At 45.3% G+C, this 24878-nt stretch overlaps 2 protein-coding genes across 11 annotated transcripts in view; one reads left to right on the top strand and one right to left on the bottom strand.

Annotated features, from left to right (window-relative positions):
* Positions 1 to 24878, bottom strand: part of LOC149360639 (complement factor B-like) — a 182368-nt gene that overhangs the window by 36931 nt on the left and 120559 nt on the right. The window contains exons 10-12 of the mRNA XM_089572423.1: positions 24138 to 24341; positions 12991 to 13145; positions 1980 to 2106 (exon numbers count right to left, since the gene is read on the bottom strand). Of these exons, the coding sequence (XP_089428549.1) occupies positions 1980 to 2106; positions 12991 to 13145; positions 24138 to 24341 (486 nt within the window). The remainder of the gene's footprint in view (positions 1 to 1979; positions 2107 to 12990; positions 13146 to 24137; positions 24342 to 24878) is intronic.
* LOC149360640 (uncharacterized) overlaps positions 1 to 24878 on the top strand; it is a 164098-nt gene that overhangs the window by 80486 nt on the left and 58734 nt on the right. The window lies entirely within an intron of this gene.

The raw sequence follows: 24878 nt of genomic DNA, 5'->3' as shown, positions 1-24878 counted from the left end.
TGTATACGCCTTTGTTTGTGGCGCCAGAGAGGCGCCACCTCCTTACAGGGCCGACCCCAGCGGGCCATGTTCCCGATGTTGCAGCGATTGCGAGCACGCCTTTTTCAGCAGGCGTGCTTAGACAGGGTGAAGCTTCCAGAAGAAGAGTTCCTGCGACGGTGGAGCACCCGCTTCATCATCGCAAGCAGGGGCCTTGTGACGGTGCTGCTGCCATATTCAGTGTCGCGCGTCAGAGTAGTGCGCGATGTTTGTGCGCGGAATTGGTGCCCGGTCTTCCTCCTGCGTGCTTCCCCCGCACGTATGGTCCCTCTTGAACTCTTGTACTTTAGAGAATTTGTGTTTTGGACACTTACGTTACTTGTGATTCTATGTGTGCGCACCGGGCGACATCTGTCGCCGTAATATATTTTTCTGTTTTGTAGAGAGACAGCTGTCCCTTTTATGCTCCTGGGTCCAAATAAACTTCTCGTTAGTACTCTGCTTGGTGTGTTTAGCCAAAGTATTAAACTCTTTTGTGCCTTCAAAGTGGCCCAGCCGTTCTTCAGGCTTGTAAAAAGGGTGAACATTCAATGTGGGGCTGTTTAGGGTTGCAGGCGGATGACTGCTGCTGGTGTCGCAAGACCGCTAAAGGTCTAAAAGTAAAGACCGCAGAGAAATTCATTGCGTTTACGGTGAGAGAGAGCTTTCCTGGAACTCCCAGGAACAGTGAGTAAAGAGGACACCCGCTCTCAGCAGTTACACCAGATGTCACGTGGTGATGACCACAAGAGGTGATGAAAAGTGAATACACTAGCAGGTGGTCTGCGTTAGAGGGTAAAATTTTCCAAAGCAAGTTTGCAGCAGCTAAAGCAAAGGCGCACTCTGCGGTCGTCGGGCTAGAAGCAATGAGGAGGGGGGGGGGGGCGGTTCGGAAAAAGACAGAACATCAGAAAATACTGCTTTTTGTAGTCTGTTCTCAAGGCATGGTAAGGTGAAAAAAATTGGGTGTCGTTTCCAAGTCCTTACGGGGTATTCATAAGTGGGAGACCTGCACCCCTCTCGAATGTGTAGTGTTAAGACATCACAAAACAGCGACACGCCTCTAGGCACCCGGGGGTGGTGTATCGTGTGGATGTCAACCACGGGACAAGAGAGCTTTAGCTCGGAAGAGTCGCCAGTGGCTACCACTATTAAATAACAAAAAGATGGGGTAGTTCAACAAAGTCAAACTAGCAGCGACAGCAGGGGCGAAACTAATGCACCTTAACCGCTACACCCGGAGGACAGGCCAGTGGCTCCCGTCGCCAGGCGACGTTATCGACTGCACTCTGACCAAGCCCATACCTGTGAATCTAGTTTAGCAGATGTTATGAAGAATTTTTCTGCTGAAGACGAAGTATGATGGATGTCTGTGCAAAAGTATGCGCACAAATGAATCGCTTTTAGTATAAATGATTCAGTTCCAACATAATTCATCGCTTACCGCGATATAGTGCTTGCTTGTGCTCATAAGAATCCCTCAAGTACTTTGCCACGACATTCTGAGCTGCTGCCGTCCCGTACAATACCTTTTACTTCCCCATACGACCGACCTAGATTATTCGTGAATGATTTAGTTCTGAGATTAGACACTTGTGAGCTTAGGCGGTTGTTTTACGCATATGACAGTAAACATCGTAGATATTCTCCAACCTGTCGCAGCGTCATTTGCGCTCATTTCGCGTAGCCCGCGTCTTAGTAGCGTATATAAATTAACTTTGCTGTTCCAGCTATGGCTCAATTATTTGAAATCAAATCTTCCCGTAGTCCGCAGGACGACGCTCTGATAATGTTTAGGTGGGTTTGTTCCCTCTTGGATAGTTTGTTCGAACGTACAGGCGTACTCGTTGCCGAAAATTATCCATGTCCAGTAGTAAATGTGAATACGCGCAGGTGAAAGCCCAATATTTTTTCAGGTAGTTTTTTTTTTGGGGGGGGGGGCAGAGTCTGCGGATGTTTACCTGCTAGCAACTTCAACTTGTCCGGCTTGTAGTTCCGCCGATTGGACGGTTCCTCCTCGTGTGCGTGCGTGCAGTGGGCCGCCGTCAAGACCCATTTCTTATCAATTATGGTTCCACCGCAAGCGAACTGGAATAAAGGAAAATATTACAGATAGCTTTTTAGTCCTCTTCATTGAAAGCGGTTCTGTGATAGTGACCGATATATTTTTCTGACTTCCGGTCTTCGGCAAAGAAACATACTAATTAGCGCAATACCAAAAAAAAACGTTCCTCTTTAATTCACATCTTCACCAACAATGATGATTACCAACTATAGACAGTTCACTTTGGTTTCGAATGAAATATTTAGTGTGTAAAGAATTTAAGACCTTCGAAACCGCCAATTTTTCTAATTCTCAAACACTTCAATGCAAATGCGAAGACACTGCGTCACCGTGATCATTTCTGACACTAAAAGGAGTTCTCTGTGCAGTGTTATGATGTCAAGATATAAACGCGCCTTACGCAGCGTGAGTTCCTGGAGATAACGGAGAAATGGCGTTTTCCACATGTTAATTGATGTTTTTATGTACAGGTATTTAGGAACGTATTGCCCTCTCACAGTACATTCTGCAAATTAAGTCAAGATCAGTTTACTCAGCGCTAAGTGCTGCCGCATTTCAATAATTCCTGAAAACAGTGCCCATCTTTGTAGTCTGAAGAAAAATGGCAACTCCTGTCCATGACGAGATCGACTCCATTTCAATGCTTATTCCTTTATTCACTAATTCTCCTATGAAAGCCAAAGTGACCAAAATTATGTGATGCACAGAATCTTGTATTGAGGTGGGCCACATCAAATCGTCCTTTTACACTTTGCGTAGATGAATTGATTATCAAAATGTACGCGGAATGTAAACTGCAATTAGACGCGAGAGAAATGTGATCACAGGCTGCTGATTTCTGAACTCAAATGGGAACGCTAAATAGATCGATGTACAGAAAACTGTCCACACACTCGAGGAGCGAGCTCCGAAGTATATTGTCATGCTTGGGCATGAAATATTCAGGTGAGTGGTCAAATCTAGACAATATTTCGGCACCTACTGGTGCCATAAAACCATGTTCGAATGGCATCCAGTTGAAACTTCATCCACCGGAGGTGACGCATTGGCGGGCTTATCGTTAGGCCCAATAATTACCTCAGAGGAACATGGCACCTTATACAAATGCCATACTCCATGCCTCTAGGTTAAGGGGCAACTTAGCGGTAAGAAGTAAAAGGTAGTAATTTGGGGTATCGCTTCAAAACAGATATTCAGATTTAAGAGAGAAAAGCGACTTTCATGTTCGTGCAGTGAAACATACCCTCACAGCTATCATTACGGAATGCGCAGTAAACGTGGGCGGTAGGATCGTTAGACAGGATTCAGGCAAGGATCTCAGGAGAGAAATATGTGATTAAGAAACGTCAATGCATTGAAACGTCTAACCGTACAGAAAAAATAGAACTAGCAGAGCTATCAAAGTCAATAAACAAGCACATGATATCTGACAAAGCTCCTTTACATAACGAGCTTTATGAGGTTTAACATTCAGAGCGACCACGGCTATGAGGGACGCCGTGTGTGGAGGCCTTTGGAAAACTTCGACCACCTGGGGCCTTTAACGTCCACTGACACTGCGCGGTACATGAGCCTCCAGCATTTCGCCTCCGTCGAAATGCCAGCGCTATATGTAGATAATCAGGGTAGCTCTAAAGAACGAATATAGCCTAAAAGTGGTGAAAAGGAAACTAGACATAGGCAAAAATCAAACATATGCTTCAAGAGGCAAAGCTGGAAATGTTACTGGCATAATAGCTAAGATAGTTAAAGTAGCCAAAGTGTTTTGCAAAAATCTCCGCAGTAGCCAAACTGATCGCGAGGTTAATACGACAGACAGTAGCGCACAGTAGCGCGAAATTCCGGCAGCAACGAAAAAGGAAATGAAGGAACCTCTATGAGCAATGCAAAAGGACAAAACAGCTGATAAGGATCAGGTGACAGCACATCTCTTGAATGAAGATGGGGATATTTTGATAGAAATCTAGGCACGCTTTACACCCATTAATTATGACGTCGAGCGTACCGGAATCGTAAAGGAAAGATAAATCATCTCAATCCTTAAGAAAAGGTGCGTAAAGCAAATGTAGAATTACAGACCAAGCACCTTACTTACTGTCCGTTGCCTACAAGGGATATATTAAGGTAATCGCATGTATAACCAGGGCAACCTTAGACTTCATCAATCAAATGAACAATCAGGCTTTTGCCTAGGCTGCTGGAGAATAGACTATATCGACCATATACCAGTGTTTGATAAAAGCGCAGAGTATAATATAACAATAAACTTATAGATAACCTGTATAACCAAGACCTTTAGCCTTCACAGATTAAAAGTAAACGTTTGACTTAGTTGAAACAGCAGCAGTCCTGCAAAAGCCTTATGTAAAAGGATAGGAACTTGTCTATAATCACTGCGATGCCGCCACAGTCCTCCATAATTCATCATCATCACCTTCATCAGCCAGATTAAGCCCGCTGTAGGAAAACGCCTCTCCCATGTCTCTTCAAATCACTTGACCTTTCCCAGCTGCGGCCACCATATCGCTGCAACCTTCTTTATCTCATCCCCTCACGTATCTTTCGGCGGCCACCTGGCACTCTTGCAATCTATTGAAATCTACTCCGTTATTCTTAAGTACAGTGGTTCTCTTGCCTTCTGACTACATGCCCTTCCCAAGGCCATATTTTTTTCCTTTTGAGAGCAATTGCCACACGCACTCCACCACCCCATCTCTATAAGGAAGGAGCAGAGGGACAAGATTTTCTCAATGCTATTCACCGCCTGTTTCCAGTGAGAATTCCAGGACCTGGTTAGGGAACAACTGTGGAATAAGCGTTAATTGAGAACACATTCGTAAATTTTGATTCGCTGATGAAATTTTCTTGCTAAGTGACTCAAGGGATGAGTCGAAAAGCATGGTCAATGATTTAGGCAAGCGAGCCGAAAGGTGGCTCTTTCTTGATTCGTAGCGAAACCCCCGAAGTGGTAAGGGAATGCTTCTACTTAAGGCAGGTAGTGACCGCACATCCTGTCCCAGGGAAAGAAATTACTTTAAAAAAAAGAGATCAATGCGGCGACGCTAACTGGGAGAATGCGAAAGCATTGACGCCTCCTCGGCACTCGTCGCCTCCCTATGCCTCTTTTTCATTTTTTGTTTGTTAATTTAAGTACTGACTTGGCGTAATTATCTTAAGAGTTAATGAAATATCGATTTATTTACTCTGATTGTACTTTCTTTTATCTCAATCAACAATTTTTGTTTTTCAGATTTGGTGCCCTGGTTGCTATCCCGTCCACTTATCTCCGGCCAGCCTATTCAACCATCAAATGGTTTTTGCTGATAAGTAATTAAGCAATTATTCTATGTCAACGAAACGTTTTGTTCAAATAATTATCGCTGATCAAATACATTTCAATTCATTTCAAGCTTTACTTTCGCTCCTTTGCCTTATTATTGCAGTATTTTACTGTCCACGGCTGTTTTGCCGTGGACGTTTTGGCGTTTCGTTGATAATGATGATAGCACGTCCACACAGAACTGCGACAGAGCGTTTGAGGTAGGCCGAATAATTTTTTGCTCTCACCATTGCAAACCAAGAAAATGTTAGCATTCATTATGTCAAATCATAAACAACCGGCTCTAATGCTCTGATCGTGGACTCCACGCCTTGTCTGAAGCAATCGGAGTGAAAAAAAAATTGACAGATATATAATTTTTTGAATTATGTTAGCACCACCCCATTAGCCATAGAGCTTTTTGAAGAAGTGGCGCCTACTGCCGATTCTATTTAATAAAAAACGTGATGTACTACATATGAAATGCTTTTTATTCCAATTACCCTCTCTTTCTCTAGAATGTGCACCACAGCAAAAAAATGCATCGCTTAATTTGTATTGCCTAACTTGGAATTGAAGAAACAGGTCGCGCTATTTTAGGGAGTACGCTCCTGCTATGACTTACACTAGAGTTAATTTCTTTCCTGATTTCAATTCGGTGAACTCCGCGAAAAAAAATAATTTTGGGGTTAATTTGGAGAGGTTACATAGCCTGCAGGCGCTAAAGATGAACCGAGCCTTATTCGGCTGTTTAGTGCACTCACTGATGTGTTTTAATTTTTCGGTTTCCTGCTCTTTAACCACGAACTGAATGGCAGTATTTAACGCTGTCGCACACGCACCGCAAGGGCTTTCCGGAATCCGGATCTTTTGTTCAAAAGCGCACGATGCGCAGCTAGGCAGCATAAGTGCCATGACTTTGCTGCAAGTGCCCCAGTACGTGAGGCCGCCCTTCCAACAGGTAGCACTCGCCGACTGTCACAGGGGCTGGTATTTCATTGTCTGTGTAGCAGAGCCAAAGGCAGCGTTCGTATAATGAGATTATCGCCTCTTCCTGCGGCCGGTGCTACTGAAACCGTACCCAAAACCGTTGTGGTGTCTACAGAGGCGGGTTTTTTGGAGTTATTAAGGTACTACCTCTGCGCAGCCCTTGTTAAATTTGAAGGGAACCTGCACACCCAGAAACAGGGCATCTGCATTGGATCCTGTGTTGCACGGGCCCTGTGCGAAATTTACCTTCCTAAGTTTGACCGCAAGCTCGAGCTTCAGCTTGACGATGCCAACCTTGGTGTTAAAAACGTTTTTAGGTATGTGGATGATTTCTTAGTCTTTTTAAATGCTGACCACGAAGCCCATTGTGATACAGTCGCGGGGGTCGCATTTGCGGTTTTCAAGCATTGTTCCCAATCCTTAAACTTCAATCTTCAAAAGCAGCAAGATCAGTGCATTCAGTTTTAGTCTTGCAGCTTTCTTTTAGCGCCAATGACCGCGTGTGCTGGGCCTACATGCCGCGGTCAAAAAAGGCCGTGTTACCCTTCTCTTCCTGCCACTCCAAGCTAATTAAGATAGGCATAGCCATGACCTGTATGAGGTCAGCACACCTGCACAAATCTGCTGGTAGTTTTTAGGGCCAAGTGGATAAGTTGCTGCAGTCAGGCTTTCCACCCTCCGTTCTCCATGCTGTGGTGGAATCTCTGATGAGTAATCTGCGGAACAAAGTGCGTGGTCAAGAGGAGGCGATCCCTATGAACAAAGGCCTGCTTGCAGTTGCGCCCTATATGCACTAGATGGCCCATATCCTCAAGAGGGTGGCAGGTAAGAAAGGCATTCAAGTTGTTTTTTAAGCCCCCTGCAAGCTATCTCAACTCTGCAGGCGCGTGGCGGAAGGTAGGCGCAGTGTCGCGTGCACGACCAAGCATGAACACCGATATGTTAACTGTGCAACCGATGTGGTATACCAGTTCCCGCTGCGATGCGGCAGAGTATACTTTGGCCAGACGGGTCAATGTGTTAACGATAGGCTGCGACAGCACTACCGGTCCTTGAAACCCGATAATGGCGCTAATCTGCCGAGACACTGCAGGGAATGCGATGGCTGCTACCCCCACTTGAACAAAGCTGCTATCATCGGAAGTGGACGGTTGAGGCTTGAAAGGGAGATTTTAGATGCGGCACACATCGCAAACCTGGGCTCGATATGTGTGTTAGTGAGCCTTCCGAGGCGCTTTTAGATAAAGAGACCCGGTTTCTGTTAAACATGTGACTGGCATCTCATTGTTCTTTTTGTGTTTGTTTCAATTTTTATCCTTAGCCCTCTCGCGTGTTCCACGTGTCATTATATGAGTTCTCGCAATGTAACGATGTTACGTACGCTATTCGCAGAAGCAACCTTTGCTTCAACATGTCTTTTTTCTCAATAAACTTCAGTTGCTAGTAGTGCCGCTCTTCTACTCTTCTACCCGTTCTTAAGTTTCGTCTAATTTCGCGGTTATTCCTCCTATTCAAAATTTTAGAAACTACGAGCAGATGAATATGTTTGAGAATATGTTAACAGTATCAAAATGTTTCTCAAGTTTTACATTTTGTACTAATATAACTTACGCTCTAATTTAGCGTGGTAAAGTATCAGCAACAGAAAGCGCCTATGTTTGCCACAATGATAAGCAATACAGACTGCTCACAAGCAACGGTGTCTTTTTTGCGGGCTGGAATCAAAATAAGGTCAACGAATGTGTCAATTTCCTATCTTCAATTTCGACACATGAAATTTGTAAACATATGTATTCAAATGTATAGCCCTGTATATCTTTTACCTGTAGCGGGCTGCTGCGTCGCTTGTTCTTATAGGTTTAGCTGCTTTGTTGAAACATGGTGCACTCCTCTCTCTCTCTTTCTTCTTTCACTCCCACCTTCCTCCCTTCTCTTACGGCGCGCTTCAGGTGTCCGCCGAGGTATATGAGACAGATACTGCGGCATTTCCTTTCCTCAAAAACCAATTTTTTTCTTTGGGGAGACCTTTGACAGGGATGCTTTGGGGACACGCTTGATAAGGCTACTAAAAACAGAACTATTTTGAGCTTCGAAAAGTGTTTAAGAGCCAGGTCTGCGGACCAACATAGAATTGTCGAAATTTGCGCCATCTACAGCAACCGTTCTCAGCGCCCGGGTGCCGCCATTTCTACCTACACTGGAGCAGGCAGTGTGAAGTAGTTAGAGTGAAGTAGACACCTCACGCGGCAGAAGGAACCCCCAATACCACGTTGCCAACTTTCCTCTCACCAGCACATGTGCATAGCTTCCAAACTCATAGAGCGCATCGCGCCTACTTACAAACGCTGTTTCATTCGACAGCATTCGTGCGTGAATTTTCGTTTTTCTGACCCTGTCTGTGCGCTCTGAAGCCTATAGTACTCGGAAAACAGAGCATCTGCTTGCTTCGCGAAATTCTTGCCAGTTCTGGAATTCACGAGTTCATTTCATGTTCCCCCTCATAGCTCCGAATTCCACCCTACCTGCAGGGACGTCAAGTAACTTTCCTGTGTCGTCTATGAGTTGCGTTCACGAACAAATGACACTTTCGAGTTGATAAGTATTACAGCCCTGCCTGTGCTAGGTAAGTACACCTGTCAGCACACGATGGACTCCCACTGTGTGCCTGCTTACCGTATTGCGAACTGTTGCGACATAGAAGGAGCGCCCCAACTAATATAAGATAGCGACGATACAGAGGACTGCTCCAGTGGTTAGCATTAGCAGATACGCGCTTATTTTGAAATTTCACAATAAACGATCCTCCATAGTACCAGCCTCGTATGACCCTAACAGTGTATTTTTTCCACTGGCTGCAGGTATAAATAATAGATAATATAGAAATCGCAGCCTGGCGTTTCAAAGCATCCGGTGTGAAAGTAGAGCGCTAGAGAAACGATGTCCTGGGGTAGAATTTTAATCTATGGCATCGGCAATAAATGCTCTTCTAAGACAGACAAATGACGAAATTAGAGGCGAAATGTTTTTTGTATCAGCCTCAAAAGCAAAGAAGGCCCAGCAATGGCATGTTTGGTAAAACAGCGCCCTTTTTCTTTTTTGTTTGTTTCATAAATTTTATTACCACAAACTATCGTAATGAATATAAATCTTTAGTCGCGTTTACAACTGGAAAACGAGGACAATGAGGTCATGTATCCCGGCGTGCTCTCTGCGGGGAGCAACTAATAAGCGCGAATTGTGCTCTCGCTTTGTCGATGTGTAGTGGATGGAAGACGCTTAGATAATGTAAAGGAGGTATAATACAATTCTTTTCGATTTCCACAATCCGCCTGTGTGAGTGACGGATTCTAGTCATATCTATCCAGGGCATCGGGAAAAATCAACGGCAAAACAAAAACTAAATGAAATGAAACCGAAGTGAATTCATTGCTTTAAACCCCAATCTCCGTGCATGACTAAGTACCCCGTGACCGCCAGCGCATACAGTAATAAGGCATCCCGTTACATATGTAGTCACGCACAAATCTCTCAGCGCTTGCAATGTACCCGGTAGTCAAATGCGCTCAAAGAAGCTTTTTATCAAATAACGCCTTGTGTTTATATAGCCACATTTAGTCCGAGAAAATCTTACATAATGCTAATTGCCTTTTGCCAACTCGAGTGACATGTTCCTGCAATCGTTCTACCAAGGCATAGAAGGCGGCTATTCCTATTTTTAATACGCATTCGTGGTATCCAAAAACACTCGCAACGACGTTTAGCGGCTCTTCTATTTCGCTGCAATTGCAGCATCCCTGTAAGCCTTATTAACCTTATTTTGCACAAAAACCATTGCAAATAAGTCGAAACGGGCAAGCCAATACACCCCAGCAACGGAGCAAACAAAAATGGCTGACCATTTAGCTTTGCAAACACGAAATATTTAGCGAAACCACAATATTGTGCAGGTTGCCACCACCGCCACGTACTTGAAGCGCGATTGAGGTGTCTACTAACTGAGGCAGCCAACTACGCGCGCCTTCAATTTTTTAATCATCAGTGCCAAATTACCAAATGCAAGCCTCCGAGGTATGCTCCATTGCTGCATTTTTGCAGTAATGGTGCCAAGGACCACGCGTATTCCGCTCGTGCAATGTTTCTGCGGCAAGATTTGTGACGCTAACATATGTAGCGAATATCTCTTTGTAACTACCGCCATATAGCTCAAAACAAGCATATTGGTTTGATAGTAGTATTAACTGACGACCCGCCGCGGTGGCTCAGTGGTTACGGCGCTCGCCTGCTGACCCGAAAGACGTGGGTTCGATCCCGGCCGCGGCGGTCGAATTTCGATGGAGGCGAAACTCCAGAGTCCTAAGTACTGTGCGATGTCAGTGCACGTTAAAGAACCCCAGGTGGTCGAAATTTCCGGAGCCGTTCACTACGGCGTCCCTCATAGCCTGGGTCGCTTTGGGACGTTAAACCCCATAAACCAAACCAGTATTAGTTGATGAAGACGACGTGCAATGTTCAGCGCGAGAGTTTGAGTCTTGCTGTTTAAAACACGGCGTGATCGGCTGCGGCAATAGCCTAGTGCTCTCGTGCCGTAGCCAGAAATGCTGATCTGTTCGGTCCGGCGCAGGTTCAAATCCAGCCGCAGCAATAATTATTTTATTTATATATTTGTCGTCTCCCCAACGCCACCGTGAACGTCACGCTTCATAGAAACCGGTGAGCTGCTTCGAATTCGCGAAATTGTGCTTTCGCACTATCTGTGCGCACGCTCATCCTTATTACACTAGATCATAAATATATCAATTAAATCGACAAAAATGTCGACAGACTCTAGCGCATGCAGTAGATGAACTTTCGCCCTCGTACGATGACTAAGATTGTTCCCCTAACAGCGGCTTCAACAACCGCCAGGCCTGAAAGCCTGAAAGGCTTTGTTGCCCTCGGTGACGTGGCACTTAAAGTTCTGGCCATTTCGATGATTCATGTGGACAGCAAGGGTTGTTCTGCCTGCCGGCTCTTTTAAAGCGCATGTAATTTGGCGCTATTTAGGCAAACTTTGTTCGGCCAGAGTACCCATGGAAATTGTGTTTTCTAAATTGGAAAACTGATATAGATATTACTACCCCCATTCGTATATACCAGGAGGCAAGCAGTAATAGTTAAAAACCTAAATATTTTATATTACTCAATCATCCTACTAAATAGCACGTCTTAGCTGCATTCTGGTGTGCTACAAAGATGGCAATGCTATGCCGACAAGAGGCGTTCTCCTTAACTTAAAAAGCCTGTTAATAAAATGGCGGATCATTTTAGATGAAACGCCCGGTATATGAGGTTTGGTTATATTCCACGCATTTCCCTCCGACCTCACTGAGAGTGTAAACATAATCTATTGCAGTAGAGTGTTTACAAAAGCCAGCCTGGTCCTTGGTTGATGAAGCCAAAGGTTGATCCGATTGTATTAGCGATTACATTAGTAAACACGTTCTCCCACTGACATCCCTTTCCTGTGTATCACAGTAATTAGGATCCATCCAAGATTCCCGCACCCTTTAGCTCAATAGGCATTGCGTACACATCGTGGCCAATATTTGCTGCACAATCTCTCGCCGTGCTCCAAGGGACCTGCAGTTCCCTGTCCCTCACCAGCTCCACTGCATCGACGAATAACGTCTTCATTATTTTCGCTACTGTAGACATCTATGAAGATATGTTCGGCTACCGTAGCTACCTTATTGTTACTGGTTATGATACTGCACGTTTTGTATGTTTGGGCATAAATCTTTTAGGCCGCTTCCTATCTGAAGAGCATGCAGTACTCTCTGCATCTTATACTTCCTCATATCTGATACCTTAAGCTTATTCATTAACTTTGAAGCTCTACCAGTTATATGGCACATGTGTGAGTAGAGGCCTTATTGATTCGGCTTTTATATTCAGATCTTTCGTCTCCTGAAAGTGCTTAGCTAATTTACCACAACTTCCATTTCACACTCGGTAATAAAACTTGTACGATCATCATTCGCTGCTTGAGCAGAAACACCATCGTCCCCAGTTAAAGAAGAACATCTTCGCAGCAAGATTCTGAATTTCTCTACTTTCTCTCCTACCGCTAACTTTATGATGGGATTCTTCCTTGATAGTTTCCTGCGTACTCTTTTCAAGTCTAGGTCGATTCGAGACCTGTTCACAGTGTGATCACTACAACTCCTTTCGGCGAGAACATCCACATCCTGCGCGTTATGAGAAAAGGTGCGAAGTCTATTTCATTTTTCTTTTACTATATCCAGGCACTTTTCCGGTTATCCAGTTAGCTGAAGCAGCTGTTTATGATTCTAAAATGATTTTATCATGTGTTCTGTAGTAATAATCCCCACCTGCTATCCTCCAATCGTATTTTATAATCTCCCACTGTCTGTTCTCCTACCTGCTTCTTGCAAAACCTGGCACTGTATACGAGTGATATGAGTAGTTACAAAGAATCGTGATAGAGAGATAGCTTTCCTTTGAATAAACGGTTTAGTGCACTGCGCATACTGTGAGTTAGCTCACATGCAAAAAAATACCGCAGGCATCTAACGAGATCGAAAAACCGCAGGCATACCTTATTGTTCCTGCTGTCCTTGATCTGTATCTGAACCATCCATGGCCAAACAGTCTTCACTTCAGCACCTCCGAGAATTCGACCCGTGGCTGAGTCGTCAACATGAAAGCCTGAATCGGGATCATGGGTGTAGCTCAGCCCGCATTGACTATAGTCTGCATAAAATAAAAAAAACAAACAATTGGACGAAGGTTGGGACTTAGAATGGTTGAATGGTATCTGCGCTTCTTTGAAAACGCTTCGTAAGACATGCAGCAAGGCTCGTCTTTGAACACGTTTTAATGATCAGGATTGCTGTTTCGGCATTATTGGGTTGTCGTCCCTTCGCTTATTTTTAAAACATCAGGAAAATTAATCGCGCCGCACTGCACACATCTGTTTGGTTGTTCTGAGGCTACCATTTGTCAGCCAGCTGTTTTGCATCGCATGTGTTCATATGCCTGCACTTATGTCTATATATGAAGATCTCTGAGGAGTAAAGAAACGGCGCCTACTGAAAAAAGGTGATATAACGTGTTGACTCCCACCCACGAATCTAGTTCACAAGCCATAAAAATAGGGTTTGATGTGAGAGCAAGGACGACGTATTGTTCACTTGGTCGGTCTCGTTGATTTTTTCCTTATGCATCATCCCGGCAAAATGGCCTTGCATCAAGCTTGAATTCAAATCTCAAGCTCTCATAAGGGTTGAACACGGCGGCATTTGACAGTGACTGCGAGATATGACTTGTGACAATATACTATAAATATTTAATTTTTGACCTTCTATACCACCTTTTATACACCTGTGTAGCAGCATTTTCATTCATCGCAGCTTTGCGGGAAACTGCCTCTGCAATTTTTATTCTTCTTTTCACGCCTTCTGCTGATCCTAAATCACTAATACTCTACGATATCCGGGTGCTTCAGTATATTTAGCACTGAGGTAGGAAAAACAATATTTCATGCGAGCTTTATATCTGCAGTGAAATGCTCGTTGCTTTTCAAATAAAAAAGCCCTATCTTTAAAGGGGTGCTTCTGCCTTCAATGTCTGAATTTTTGATTAATGGTTGTTTTTTGCTTGTCATCCGCATGTTCGGGCTAACGACACCTCACGAATGCGCCAACTTGCACAAGTTTAACTGTTATTACAAAGCATGATCCCCTTTCTGTCAGCAAATGCCAGGATGTCTTGCGCTGTATCATCTTCTACGTTTCCCTATCATTTCAGTCTTCGTCAACATGGCATCTAGTCCCTTATAGATTTTCCACTCGGGTACTCCAGGTACTTGCTTGTAATCCCTTGGTTACAAGCAACTAACCCGGCCTGTCAAATTTATGTGCTTATCGTGTACAGTACTACAAAATATTTGTCTGGTAAGTATGTTGGGGAAGATTGTCTCTTGTCCTAGAGCACCTCTGTTTGCTTGAGGGGCCCGTTATCCGCAGCTGCTGAACCAGCGGAGCGTTCCAACGACTTGCTGTTTGGTCGCTGGCTGGAACTGCTTTAATTTTGTGATGTGTTCGAGCTCGGGCTAATCTTCCGATTAAGTTTGAGATGCGCCGGTCACGATAGTGCGGTGAAAGTACATTTCTTGGTTTCTTCGACTGGACGCGTTGATGTTTGACCCAATGTGTCAAAACTGCAGTCGAACTCTGAATCCTATTCGCAGGAGGCATCACGAGCCAAAACTTCGCGGCGCTCATATAGCGATAGCGTCACGGAAGCAGAACGAGAAAACCTTTCGCCCGGTATCCACAGGTGGGGACGTTTAGCACACTGTATTCACAGTGCACTCGCCCAGAATTGGGTACATGATCGGCATTGCAACATCACTTTCTATGCTGGTCAACGTGGTTACCACCCAATGTTTTGCTACGTTGCACCGCGAGTGTGAACCACGAACACATTGCACTGCTGCAGTGAGTCCAGATTTTCTTTGCAGTGTACGCCTAATGGACGCCTGTGCTACATTTTCACACCATGAAAAAGTAGAGACGGAAATGTATTGTCCAAAGTGCAGCCCCAAATACACCTCCGAAGACCCCCTGTGGCAAGCACCTTTAATACATGCGTTGGTCGCTGCTGTTAGCACCGGGAATAAACACTCCGAGACGGGTACATGGTGATGGTAACGAGGCCATAGCCATCATTTGTGCCGCGCCGCCTCTGCTCGCAACAAGCGCTGGCGCCTACTGCGCGCAGCCACGCTCCAAGGCGAAAATAAAAGCAGGTCTACACGTGGTTCTCGGCCTGTTTCTTTCGTCCGCGTCGCACTTCGTTTAATTTGTAGGGGACTAAGTCTCCATCCTTCTACAGTTTCAGGACCCAGACGTGATGGGCGCGGAAAACACCGCTACTGGCGCGGCGCCCAAGCCCCAGATCCGTGCTCATGCATCGGCCGCGGCGAACACCGCCAGCGTTCATGTTCAGCTCCCTCAATTTTGACCCTAGAACCTTTCCTCGATTCGCACAACCGGAGGCTGTGTTCGTCCTTCGCCGCATCTCTTCACAATGCGTAAAGTATCCTCACGCTGTGTTGACCCCCTCCCCTCAGGAGATTGAAAAATATGACGACGTATTGGAAAAGGGCAAAACCTCCTCCCGGAGTGACCGCTCCAAGGCCATCATTCCGACCCCTAAGACCGTCTCGGAGCGCAGCCGCCTGCAGCAGTTGCAGAGCGCCGAGGGCCTTGGCGATCGTTGAACATGTCAGCTCCTCCATCGCATGCGACAGCTCCTCGGCGACCTCCCAATGGATGAACAGCCCGCTACTCCGTGAGCTGTTCTTTCAGTGCCTGCCTCAGAACCTCTCGGTCGTCCTGGCCGCAGCAGGTGACGTTACATTGGCTAAGCTGGCGGAGTTGGCTGACCGTGTTTCTGACTGCTGTGGCCTGCGTTCTGTGCCTGCAGTTGCGTCCGCCCCTTCGTCCAGTCTTGTCGACGGGCCGTTAGGTCTCGAGGATAAAATCGAGCAGTTCGTGAAAACCTTTTTTTTTAATCTTTTCGTTATTTATTCTAAGAAAGAGTATAAAAACGCCGCAGTGCTCGCGTCGAATTCTCACCACTGCCGACGTTGCTCTCACCGACGGTTGCACCATCGTCCCGGTTACAGCCACCGATAGAGATCAATCCGGGATGGGTTCTTCTAATACAACCGCGAGTTCGGCGCCTCTGCCCACCAGTCACGGGAGCCTTGCCTGTGGTCGGGAAACGCGCCGGCGAGTCACTGATGGCGGCCCGTGAGACTGGATCTGCGCTCAGCCGCCTGCTGTACATCACCAACAAGATCTCGGGATGACGGTTCCTGGTGCACAGCCGAGACTGGGTTAGCGTCATGCCTGCATTCCGACTCGATCGGCAATGCGCTGTGCCAGGAGCGGCTTTGCAGGCGGTGGATACCTCACAAATCGCAATCTAAGGAGAGCGATCAGTCACCCTCGATTTAGGCTTACACAGCGCCTTCCGAACAATTTTTAGGGTCGCGGACGTGTGGTCACCATTCTCAGAGCGGGCTTTCTCGCCACTTTTGGCCTGGGGGCAGACATTCCATCTGGCCGCACCCATCCGGCCACGAGCACCCTCCAAGCTGGTCTGCAGCTGCCGTCCTCAGCCTTTGCTGCGAATTTGGCCGATTTTGCTGCCACCACGAGGCCCAGCAACCTCGAGCAACGGGCCCGGTGTTCGTCTGCCGGCCACGCGGTCTTGCTGGCGACCCTCTCACCTTTGCGCACCGCGATTTAGACCATGTGCTGCGATTGGCTATAATTTGGCCGTCGTCCAGCAGTTGGTCTTCTGCGCTGCCTACGGTGCCGAAGCGTGACCCTGGCGAGTGGCGCCCCTGCGGCGACTATTGTGCCCTCAGGGGGCGCACCATGCCGGTTCGATAGCCGGTCAATCATAAGCACGACTTTGCGGCCGTTCTGCGAAGGTTGATCTGGTGAAGGCCTGCCATGAGATCCCAGGGGAGCCTCCAGATATCCCTAAGACGGCCATTGTCACACTGTTTGGCCTCTTAAAGTACGTCCGCATGCCTTTTGGTCTGCGGAACGCTGCTCAGACATTCCAACGCTTCAAGAACGAAGTCACACGTAGTCTGCGTTTTCTGTGCCCATACGTCGATGATCTGCTGGTTCCCAGTTCATCATCTGAGGAACACGCTGAACACCAGCGCTGGTCTTTTTACGCCTCGAAGAAAAGAGCCTTGTCATCAATCCGGCCAAGTTCATTTTTTGGCGTCTGCGACACGAAGTTGATTTGTCGTGATGTGACAGAGCAGGGAATTCGGCTTTGCACAGTAAGGTGCGCGGCTTCCGCGACTTTTCTCGGCCTAAGTCGCTTCGCAAGCTGTGAGAGTTCCTTGGTCTGTTAAACTTCTACCGATGTATCCTGCCGGACATTGCCCATTTTACCCTACTCCTCACCAATCTCCGAACATCATCATATGATCCTCACACTCCTCTCGATTGGACACCAGCCACAAATCTGCTTCACAAGACGCCACGAATACCCTTGCCGAAGTTAATCTGCTCCACCACAGGGGCGTCTGATTCATGCAGACGTTGATGACTTGCGACACCACGGGTTGCTGAGCGTCCGCAGGGACATCCCCGCAGGGGGATGATGGTGAGCATGCGTCAACACGGACCCGAGCACCCGCGCTTAGCCGTGCGTGGCATCGGCGTGTCCGGGGTAAGGGGATTCTGGTGGTTCCACCCTTTCCAAAAGGTGGTAGGTTCCACCGTTTCCAAAAAATTCGTTCAGGAGAATGGAGTTCCTCAGGGGTGTATTTTAAGTGCTACCCTATTTCTCGTGAGAATGAATTCCATAGTCAAGATGTTTTAAGAGTCCCTTATGTATTCTTTATATGTCGATTACCTTCAAATAGCATGTACATCCTCCAGCCTACCAACCTGTGAACGACAGATACAACTGACATTAAACAGACTTTCGGTTTGGGCAGACAAAAATGGTTTTAAGTTCTCCCCACAAAAAACAGTTGCTGTCCTTTTCTCGCTCAAAAGAAGTTTACAGCCCGATCCCACCCTGTATTTAGATGAAATTATACTTCCAGTAAAACATGAACATAAATTTTTGGGTGTAACAGTTGCCAAGAAACTGTCATTTCTGCCGCACATAAGAGTCATAAAAAGAAAGCCTCCCAGTCCCTGATTATACTTACAATACTCTCACGAAAGCGGTGGGAATCTGATAGAAAATGTCTTTTACAAATCTACTGGTCTGTAGTACTTTCTATCCTAGACTGTGGATGCGTTGTGCATGGCTCTGCGAGGCCATCATATCTGAAGCGACTGGACCCAGTGCATAACCTTGGTTTGCGTCTCTGAACTGGTGCATATAGAGCATCCCCCATAAATAGTCTCTATGTCGAAACCAATGAACCCTCCCTTGCAGACAGAAGAACAATGCTCACATGCGCATATGTCCTGAAAATCCGTTCCATGCGGAAAGACCTCTGTTATTCCATAGTTTGAAAGTGCACGTCCAGAACACTGTTCAACAACCGACCCCAGTCAATCAGACCTCTACTTCTCCGCTTCGAGGACAGTTGTCAAAGTTTAGGAATACTGGATACCCTTCCTAACGTTACCTCAGGGCTCGACCCACTGCCGCCATGGTACAGCCTGCCCACCGTATGTCACCTTACGTTAACCCATTTTCAGAAAAAACAAACGCCACGCGAACACATTTTACAGGAATACTTGACATTGCAAGAAAAATATGCTTACCACACAAAATTTTACGCTCACGGCTCAAGAACACCTGATTATGTCGGAAGCGCGGTAGTACAAGGAGACTGGAAAAAATAGTGAGACTGCCAATCTATACGCCCATTTTTACCGCCGAATGTTATGTTGTTTCTGTAGCTGTCGGTAGAATAATAACAGCATCGAAAACAGCATCATACACGGATTCACTCAGTCTGCTCATAGCTTCACATCCCAGAAATGCAGCTGAACCATTAATAGGAAGCATAATACACAACATAGAAAAAATCACAACACAGGGGCATACAATAAAGTTCTGCTGGGTGCCGAGCCACATTGGAATAGTTGGAAATGAAAGAGCCGACTTGTATGCTGCAAAAGCTCACAGTCACGTAATCGAAAAATCAGTACACCCCATAGAGACTGCATGAAATTAATATTCTAACTTGGAAGCTAAATGGTAGAAAACTTGGGATAATGAAATAAACAACAATCTGTATTATGTAAAACCTGTCCTAGGGGAATCTCGAAAGCACAGAGTTCGTCGCTACGGCTAGAACCAAATCAGAAAGGGAGACAATTGATGTCTTCCTAATCGCAAAGAATTCGAAGAATTGTGTGAGCACACAGTCCATTATGCTTTCTGATAAAGAAATCTTGTTTTTAGGAAGGAACACTTTAAACCGTCCATTCTAACCCCGCCCCTGTACTCTTGTTAATTGTTTTTTCCATCCTTCATAGATTTGAGCCTGGTTTTTGCCTTTTCATTGCTCGCGTCGCCTTTACCTTTGTTTTTTGTTGTCTCTATCTTTCACTCTCAGTTTCACAGCTTTTAGCCTCGCCGTTTTTATCTTAGTTCTTAGTTCTTTTCAGCATACGTTTTTTAGTGGCTTTACACCTTCGTCGTTTACTGTTATCACTGTTGGTTCCGTGTCTCATGCCATTTTGCTCAGTAAGTTTCGCTAGTAATACAGCGTTTTGTGGATGCCCTCATTCGTGGTAGTGGTATTATCTTCACTTTCAGGATCTTTGTCTTCCCGTCTCCTTTTATCCTTTTATGAAGGTTACAATGGCGCGTTAGTTTGCACACACTGGTGTTGTTTATATTGGCTCTCTGACGGGTCCGCGTATCATGTATACGTAACTGTCATTACTTATCTGTTTTGATTCCGGCTGTGTCATGTGGTGGTTGTTTAGAGCGTGTAAAAGGTAATGCTCGAAGCATTTGTCGCATAAAAGTTGGAAGTTCTGCGCTGTACATGTGTACGTGTTTTCTGTCTCTCCGTGTTCTGGCGCTCCCTCGCGCTCACCTGCACGATGCGCCAAGTAATTCTGGAATGCGCACAACATAACACGAAAAACTGTAGAAGCGCATTTCCAATGGGAAGTAGCAGATCAAATCAGTCGTTTTTTCATATATCACAAAATATGGCTATAACAATCAATATATCCACATATCTCCCCCTCGGCAGGCTTGCATTTTTAGCAGCAATAGTGCAAAAGGACACGAGGGACGAAAATGACACGACGTCGTTGTCTGCGTGGTTTCCTTTCCGTCCCTCGTGTTCCTTTTGCGCTATTGTTACATCATGAATGCTATCCAACTTGCCCAACTTTCAGCTTTGCATTTTTTTAGCTATTGACATTTTGTTAACATAAAAACGTTCCTCATTGGATTTCTGTGGCAGCCTTCTGCGACCAATGGACGAACTTTTGCTCCACTCGCACTGTCGAGCTTGCTGGGTGCCCCACATCATGACTGAAAGCTTTTTTTGCGGAGCAGTAGTCCGGATGAAGAAGAATTCACTGATCTACTCACGCCTCCTCCGACGTGGCCGCTCCGTTCAGACATGTGAAAGAGCGGATAATCTACTTCCTCGCACTCGGTACTTGGCGAGCGTTGGACGATTCCACCATTTCTAGATTTTCTCCAATATTGTTAGCTTCGCGTTCAAGAGGGCCAACAACTAGAGGTGCTGCGTCCTGTTGTGGCTGCGGTGCATCAGAGAAGCATCTTATCATTCACCCTGTTAAAGAAGAGGCGATCAGCCTGTTGTTTACTGCCTGCTTATTCACATATTGTTATCGTCAGCTGGACCAAGTCCTCTGCTATACAAGGGTACCTGAAATTCATGGCCAATGTGTTCGTTCATGGTGCAGGTGCGCTCATCAGGTCTTACCGAACTTCAGAATCTCATCCGGCCAACCGAATGTGGGCGGATGGAGGCATTCAATAAAGATACTTGATTTACCATTTGGTTGCTCGACTTTTTTGAGTGACGGTGGCACGCCTGTCTTCTTCTGAGTTGACGGCCGTATCTATGCCAATTTATATGAGCATTTGTGCATTTCATCAGCATTGAAATGTGGCAGCCGAGCGTCCATGGGATTTTCACCCAGCGTCCATAGGATCAGTACCCAGACATAGCCTTCATAAAGCTACCGGAGTGAGTATGAGCTGTGTAACAATTATCTCCACAGAAAACCAATGCTGCGTCACATGGTAAAGTCGGGCATTCAGATCGTAGCGGCAATGCAATGTGAAATATTTTTATGACGTTTTGTGACGAATCATGAATAGTTTACTTGCGCTAACAGGAGTATTTCAGTAAAGAACAAACCCTGGTTGTTTATTTGTTCGCTCAAGGCGAACGGATATAGGCAAAATCAGAATCACCACTATAGAGCGGAGGATCTCTTCACTATGCAACACAGTGATAACTGCATCATAGATAATCTATATTCCTACAAGTGTACACGCGTGCATACTTTCGCTTGACGATGAGTTAATGGTATTTATTGCGAGCGAGTGCTGCGTCAATGTCTGGCTGCCGTTCAAAAGGAGGCCTTGCTCCCCAAGCGGCTGTTGTCCTCTATGCTGAAGCAGGCAGAGGAACGGGCCGCTTCAGCGATGATTACTCTCTGCTTTGTCGCATCTGCAATCCAGAGACTCAATTGGCTCTTTCGAGTCTTTGTTCTGAAACTTAAATTTTTCACTATCGTTTAAATGGGTTTCAATGGTATCTGGAACATGTCCCTTGTCCTGTCAGTCATTTCGGTTTAAATTCCGATAATACCGATATTTTCTTGGCCTAACAGAAGTTTTCTCCCGCACTTGAGTTATGCCGGCTAGAGTGGCCTAACGGCCTATTGAGAGCCAGAACTTTCGCCCGCAGACTCTTAGCCAATATATTTCCGGCTTCTATCTGTTTAATCTCTAGGCGGATAAGTCAATTTGCTTCGGTGCACTCGTATGCGCATCACTGTTTATAAAAGACAATATGTTTTGCTCATTGTGGAAAATCATAGCGCATTGACCTTTCCTGAGCATTACCGAACAAGCGGCCTTAGTTGCCGTTCATGCCAAAAAGTTCATGCCAACACCTCCTCTTCCGCCTCATCGAAACACCACGAAGTAATCAAACATTACACGTGAAGCCTTTCGCAGTGCTTCTGGACGATTCTGCTGCGAGTGCAAATCAGGTTTTATATATACTGTAGGTGCCAGTTCAGATCATGAGACCGACTATTCCCACTTCACCGCCACTCTGTAAGAGTCTGTTTTAGCTTTGCATGCAAATTGTTTTTCGCATGTAGACTTCATTACTGCGCACATGGACATGGCCCCTTGCAGGGAGCAGAGGAAGCATTTATGTTGTTCTTTGGTGTTCCTAAATAAAAGTAGAATAAAATAAGAAATGCAGTGCCGAAATGTATACAAATTCAAACTGAGTGTTACGTAATATAACATCTCTCTCACTAGGAAATAAAAATTATACTCTATTGAAAAATTTTCAGTGTGGAACAAAAGTGCGTGTTGGTCACTTTGGTTGTGCAAGGCACAAATTTTGCAAATTTGCCTTAGTAAAATTGCCTCCTAATGTACCGAATGAAATTAAACTAACGTTAACATAGCTGCGCATAACCTTGCTTTTCGATTCGCTGATATTCAGGCCGTCTCACTTAATTATGAATGCTACTTCTTTTCATGTGCAATCAATGCTAGAGTATAGTTAGAAATATCTCCTCATAAACCAACTTTAACTAGAGCGTGCCGCACATTTGGAGAGGTGGATCGTATTGATATATATCATCGCTCATAGAAGAGTAAGCACAAAAAATTACGCGTTGTTTAAAAGAAACTTCGCATACAAAGTTTTTTCCCGAGTATGCGGAGAGCTACTGACTGCGGTTTTCGTCACTCAGTTCGATGTAACGAGTAGAAACGCTTTCATAAGCTCTTTCTGCGTACGATTGTAAGTGAGTATAAATACCGAGTTCGTAGAACTATGCATCATACCTTGAAAAAGTTTCAGGCTAAGGTTAATATGAAGAAGGATGGATAACTGGGCGAGTTTGTACTGATACATCGTGGGAGGGAAACAGCGCTCGTCTTTGTGTCCTCTTACTTTGTCCGTCGTTTTGTTTCGCGCTGTTCCCTCCCACGATGTCTAAGGTTAATATTTATCATTATTTCTGATTTCAATCAACAGTCCTCGCTACGGTTAAAATGTGGGCACAAGTATCATAGTTATGGCTTTAGCATGTTACAAATAGTATATGATGCTTTAAAATTTTCTCATTCCTTTACCACTGAACTTAATGTTAACATCGAACTCATCGCAGATCAATGAGCCATTTATAGTGAAATCAACACAACTGATCATCATGAAAGCCTTGACAAGTAGAAACTAACAAAATGGTCCACCGAGTGACAGAGGAGACTCAACCCAACTAAATCTGCTTCCTTAACGACAAGACTAAAACACAGATAAGACTTTCCATACATTATTAATGACAGAGCGGTAACTTCGGTCACTCATCATAAATATATCAGCCTCCAAATAAGCTCTCACCTCGGACGGAGAGCACAAGTAGACGGAATTAGTTTAACAGCTCTAGAAAGACTCCTGTTTCTTAGACACCAGCCACTACACTCTTCTCAAACTAGACTGTTAACTCAAAACACCTTCGTAAGATATGCTAACATCATTTCTTTTTCCTATACTAACCAAAATCAAAGCAGCACAAAGAAATCAGTCATGTTTATATTCGGCATAGTGAAAAAGCTGATCCTCAGACGCCAATAATGAAACCAGAAGAATTACGAACACTAAACAGTAATGCTAAATGCACGTACCTTAAGCCCTTATGAGATCTAATTGACCACCGCTCGAGATGATGCACTGACGAATAATTTTTTCTTCTGTGAAGGAAAAGGAACGTGTCATAAACACTCACTAATAATCCGCTTTTTTGCCCGTGTGTACTGCTCACAGCTTATAGTATAGGCAAGGGCTGAACACAACCAGCTGCAACGGCTCAAATGAACCACGCCGTTTTCGTGCAGAGTCCGAGATGGGATACAAGGCCGAACTTATTTCAGCTGCACCTAGCGCTTTGTTACAACAAAGCGATAGGCTATTAAGTTCCTCACCTATGATGCCACCGGTGAGCTTCTCGGCGAGCCACTGTAGGGCATCGTAGTCGCGTAGGGTAAACACATTGTCTTGTTTGGAGGCCAGCCTGTTGAGTGCCTCGTCATTCCGCTGTCCAGTGATTCCAATGCAGTACATCTCCACACCAATTTTCTTCAAGAAATCAGCTTCTTTATATGCTTGTCCGCCGATGTTCGCCTTTCCTGCGTGTTGGAAAAAAATGTCAGTCGCTAACTTGCATATTTAAATTCATTTAGTCATCCGGAACTATATTGTGTGACCTTGTTGAATCACTGAAGCTCTGCCGCATTTCTGCGAGCCCCTTTAGCACTACAGAATTTATTTCATTGCGATTTCACACATGCCAGCCTCGCCTGAGGCTATAGCCTGAGGAGATGAAAATGGACAAAGAAATGGCAATAATCAGCAGCATATTTCATACTATGAAAACATAAGAAAACGTGCAGTAAATTGTGTCAGCTAGAAATCATAGAATCTCAAAATGTTTGCAGAGGCAGTGCAGGTATAGGTCCAGCAGCGGATTTCCAAAACTCTAAAAGGGGCGGAGAAAAGCTGCAGTTATGCAAGGCTTAGGACGAAACGTTTAATTCAGATCAACTTCTTAATAACGATCGTTTAAAATTTTCAAATAGATGCCAAGTAACTCAACTCTCAGAGTGGGCAAACTCTTAACACATTTCTTGCGCTCAGTTAAGGAAGGTGAATTGAGCCCCAGATAT

The sequence above is a fragment of the Amblyomma mixtum genome, chromosome 2, assembly GCF_055824585.1.
Source record: "Amblyomma mixtum isolate Tamu chromosome 2, ASM5582458v1, whole genome shotgun sequence".
NCBI lineage: Eukaryota > Metazoa > Arthropoda > Arachnida > Ixodida > Ixodidae > Amblyomma > Amblyomma mixtum.
Note: the sequence above shows the minus strand (reverse complement) of the source record. Positions and strands in the feature narration are given on the sequence as shown.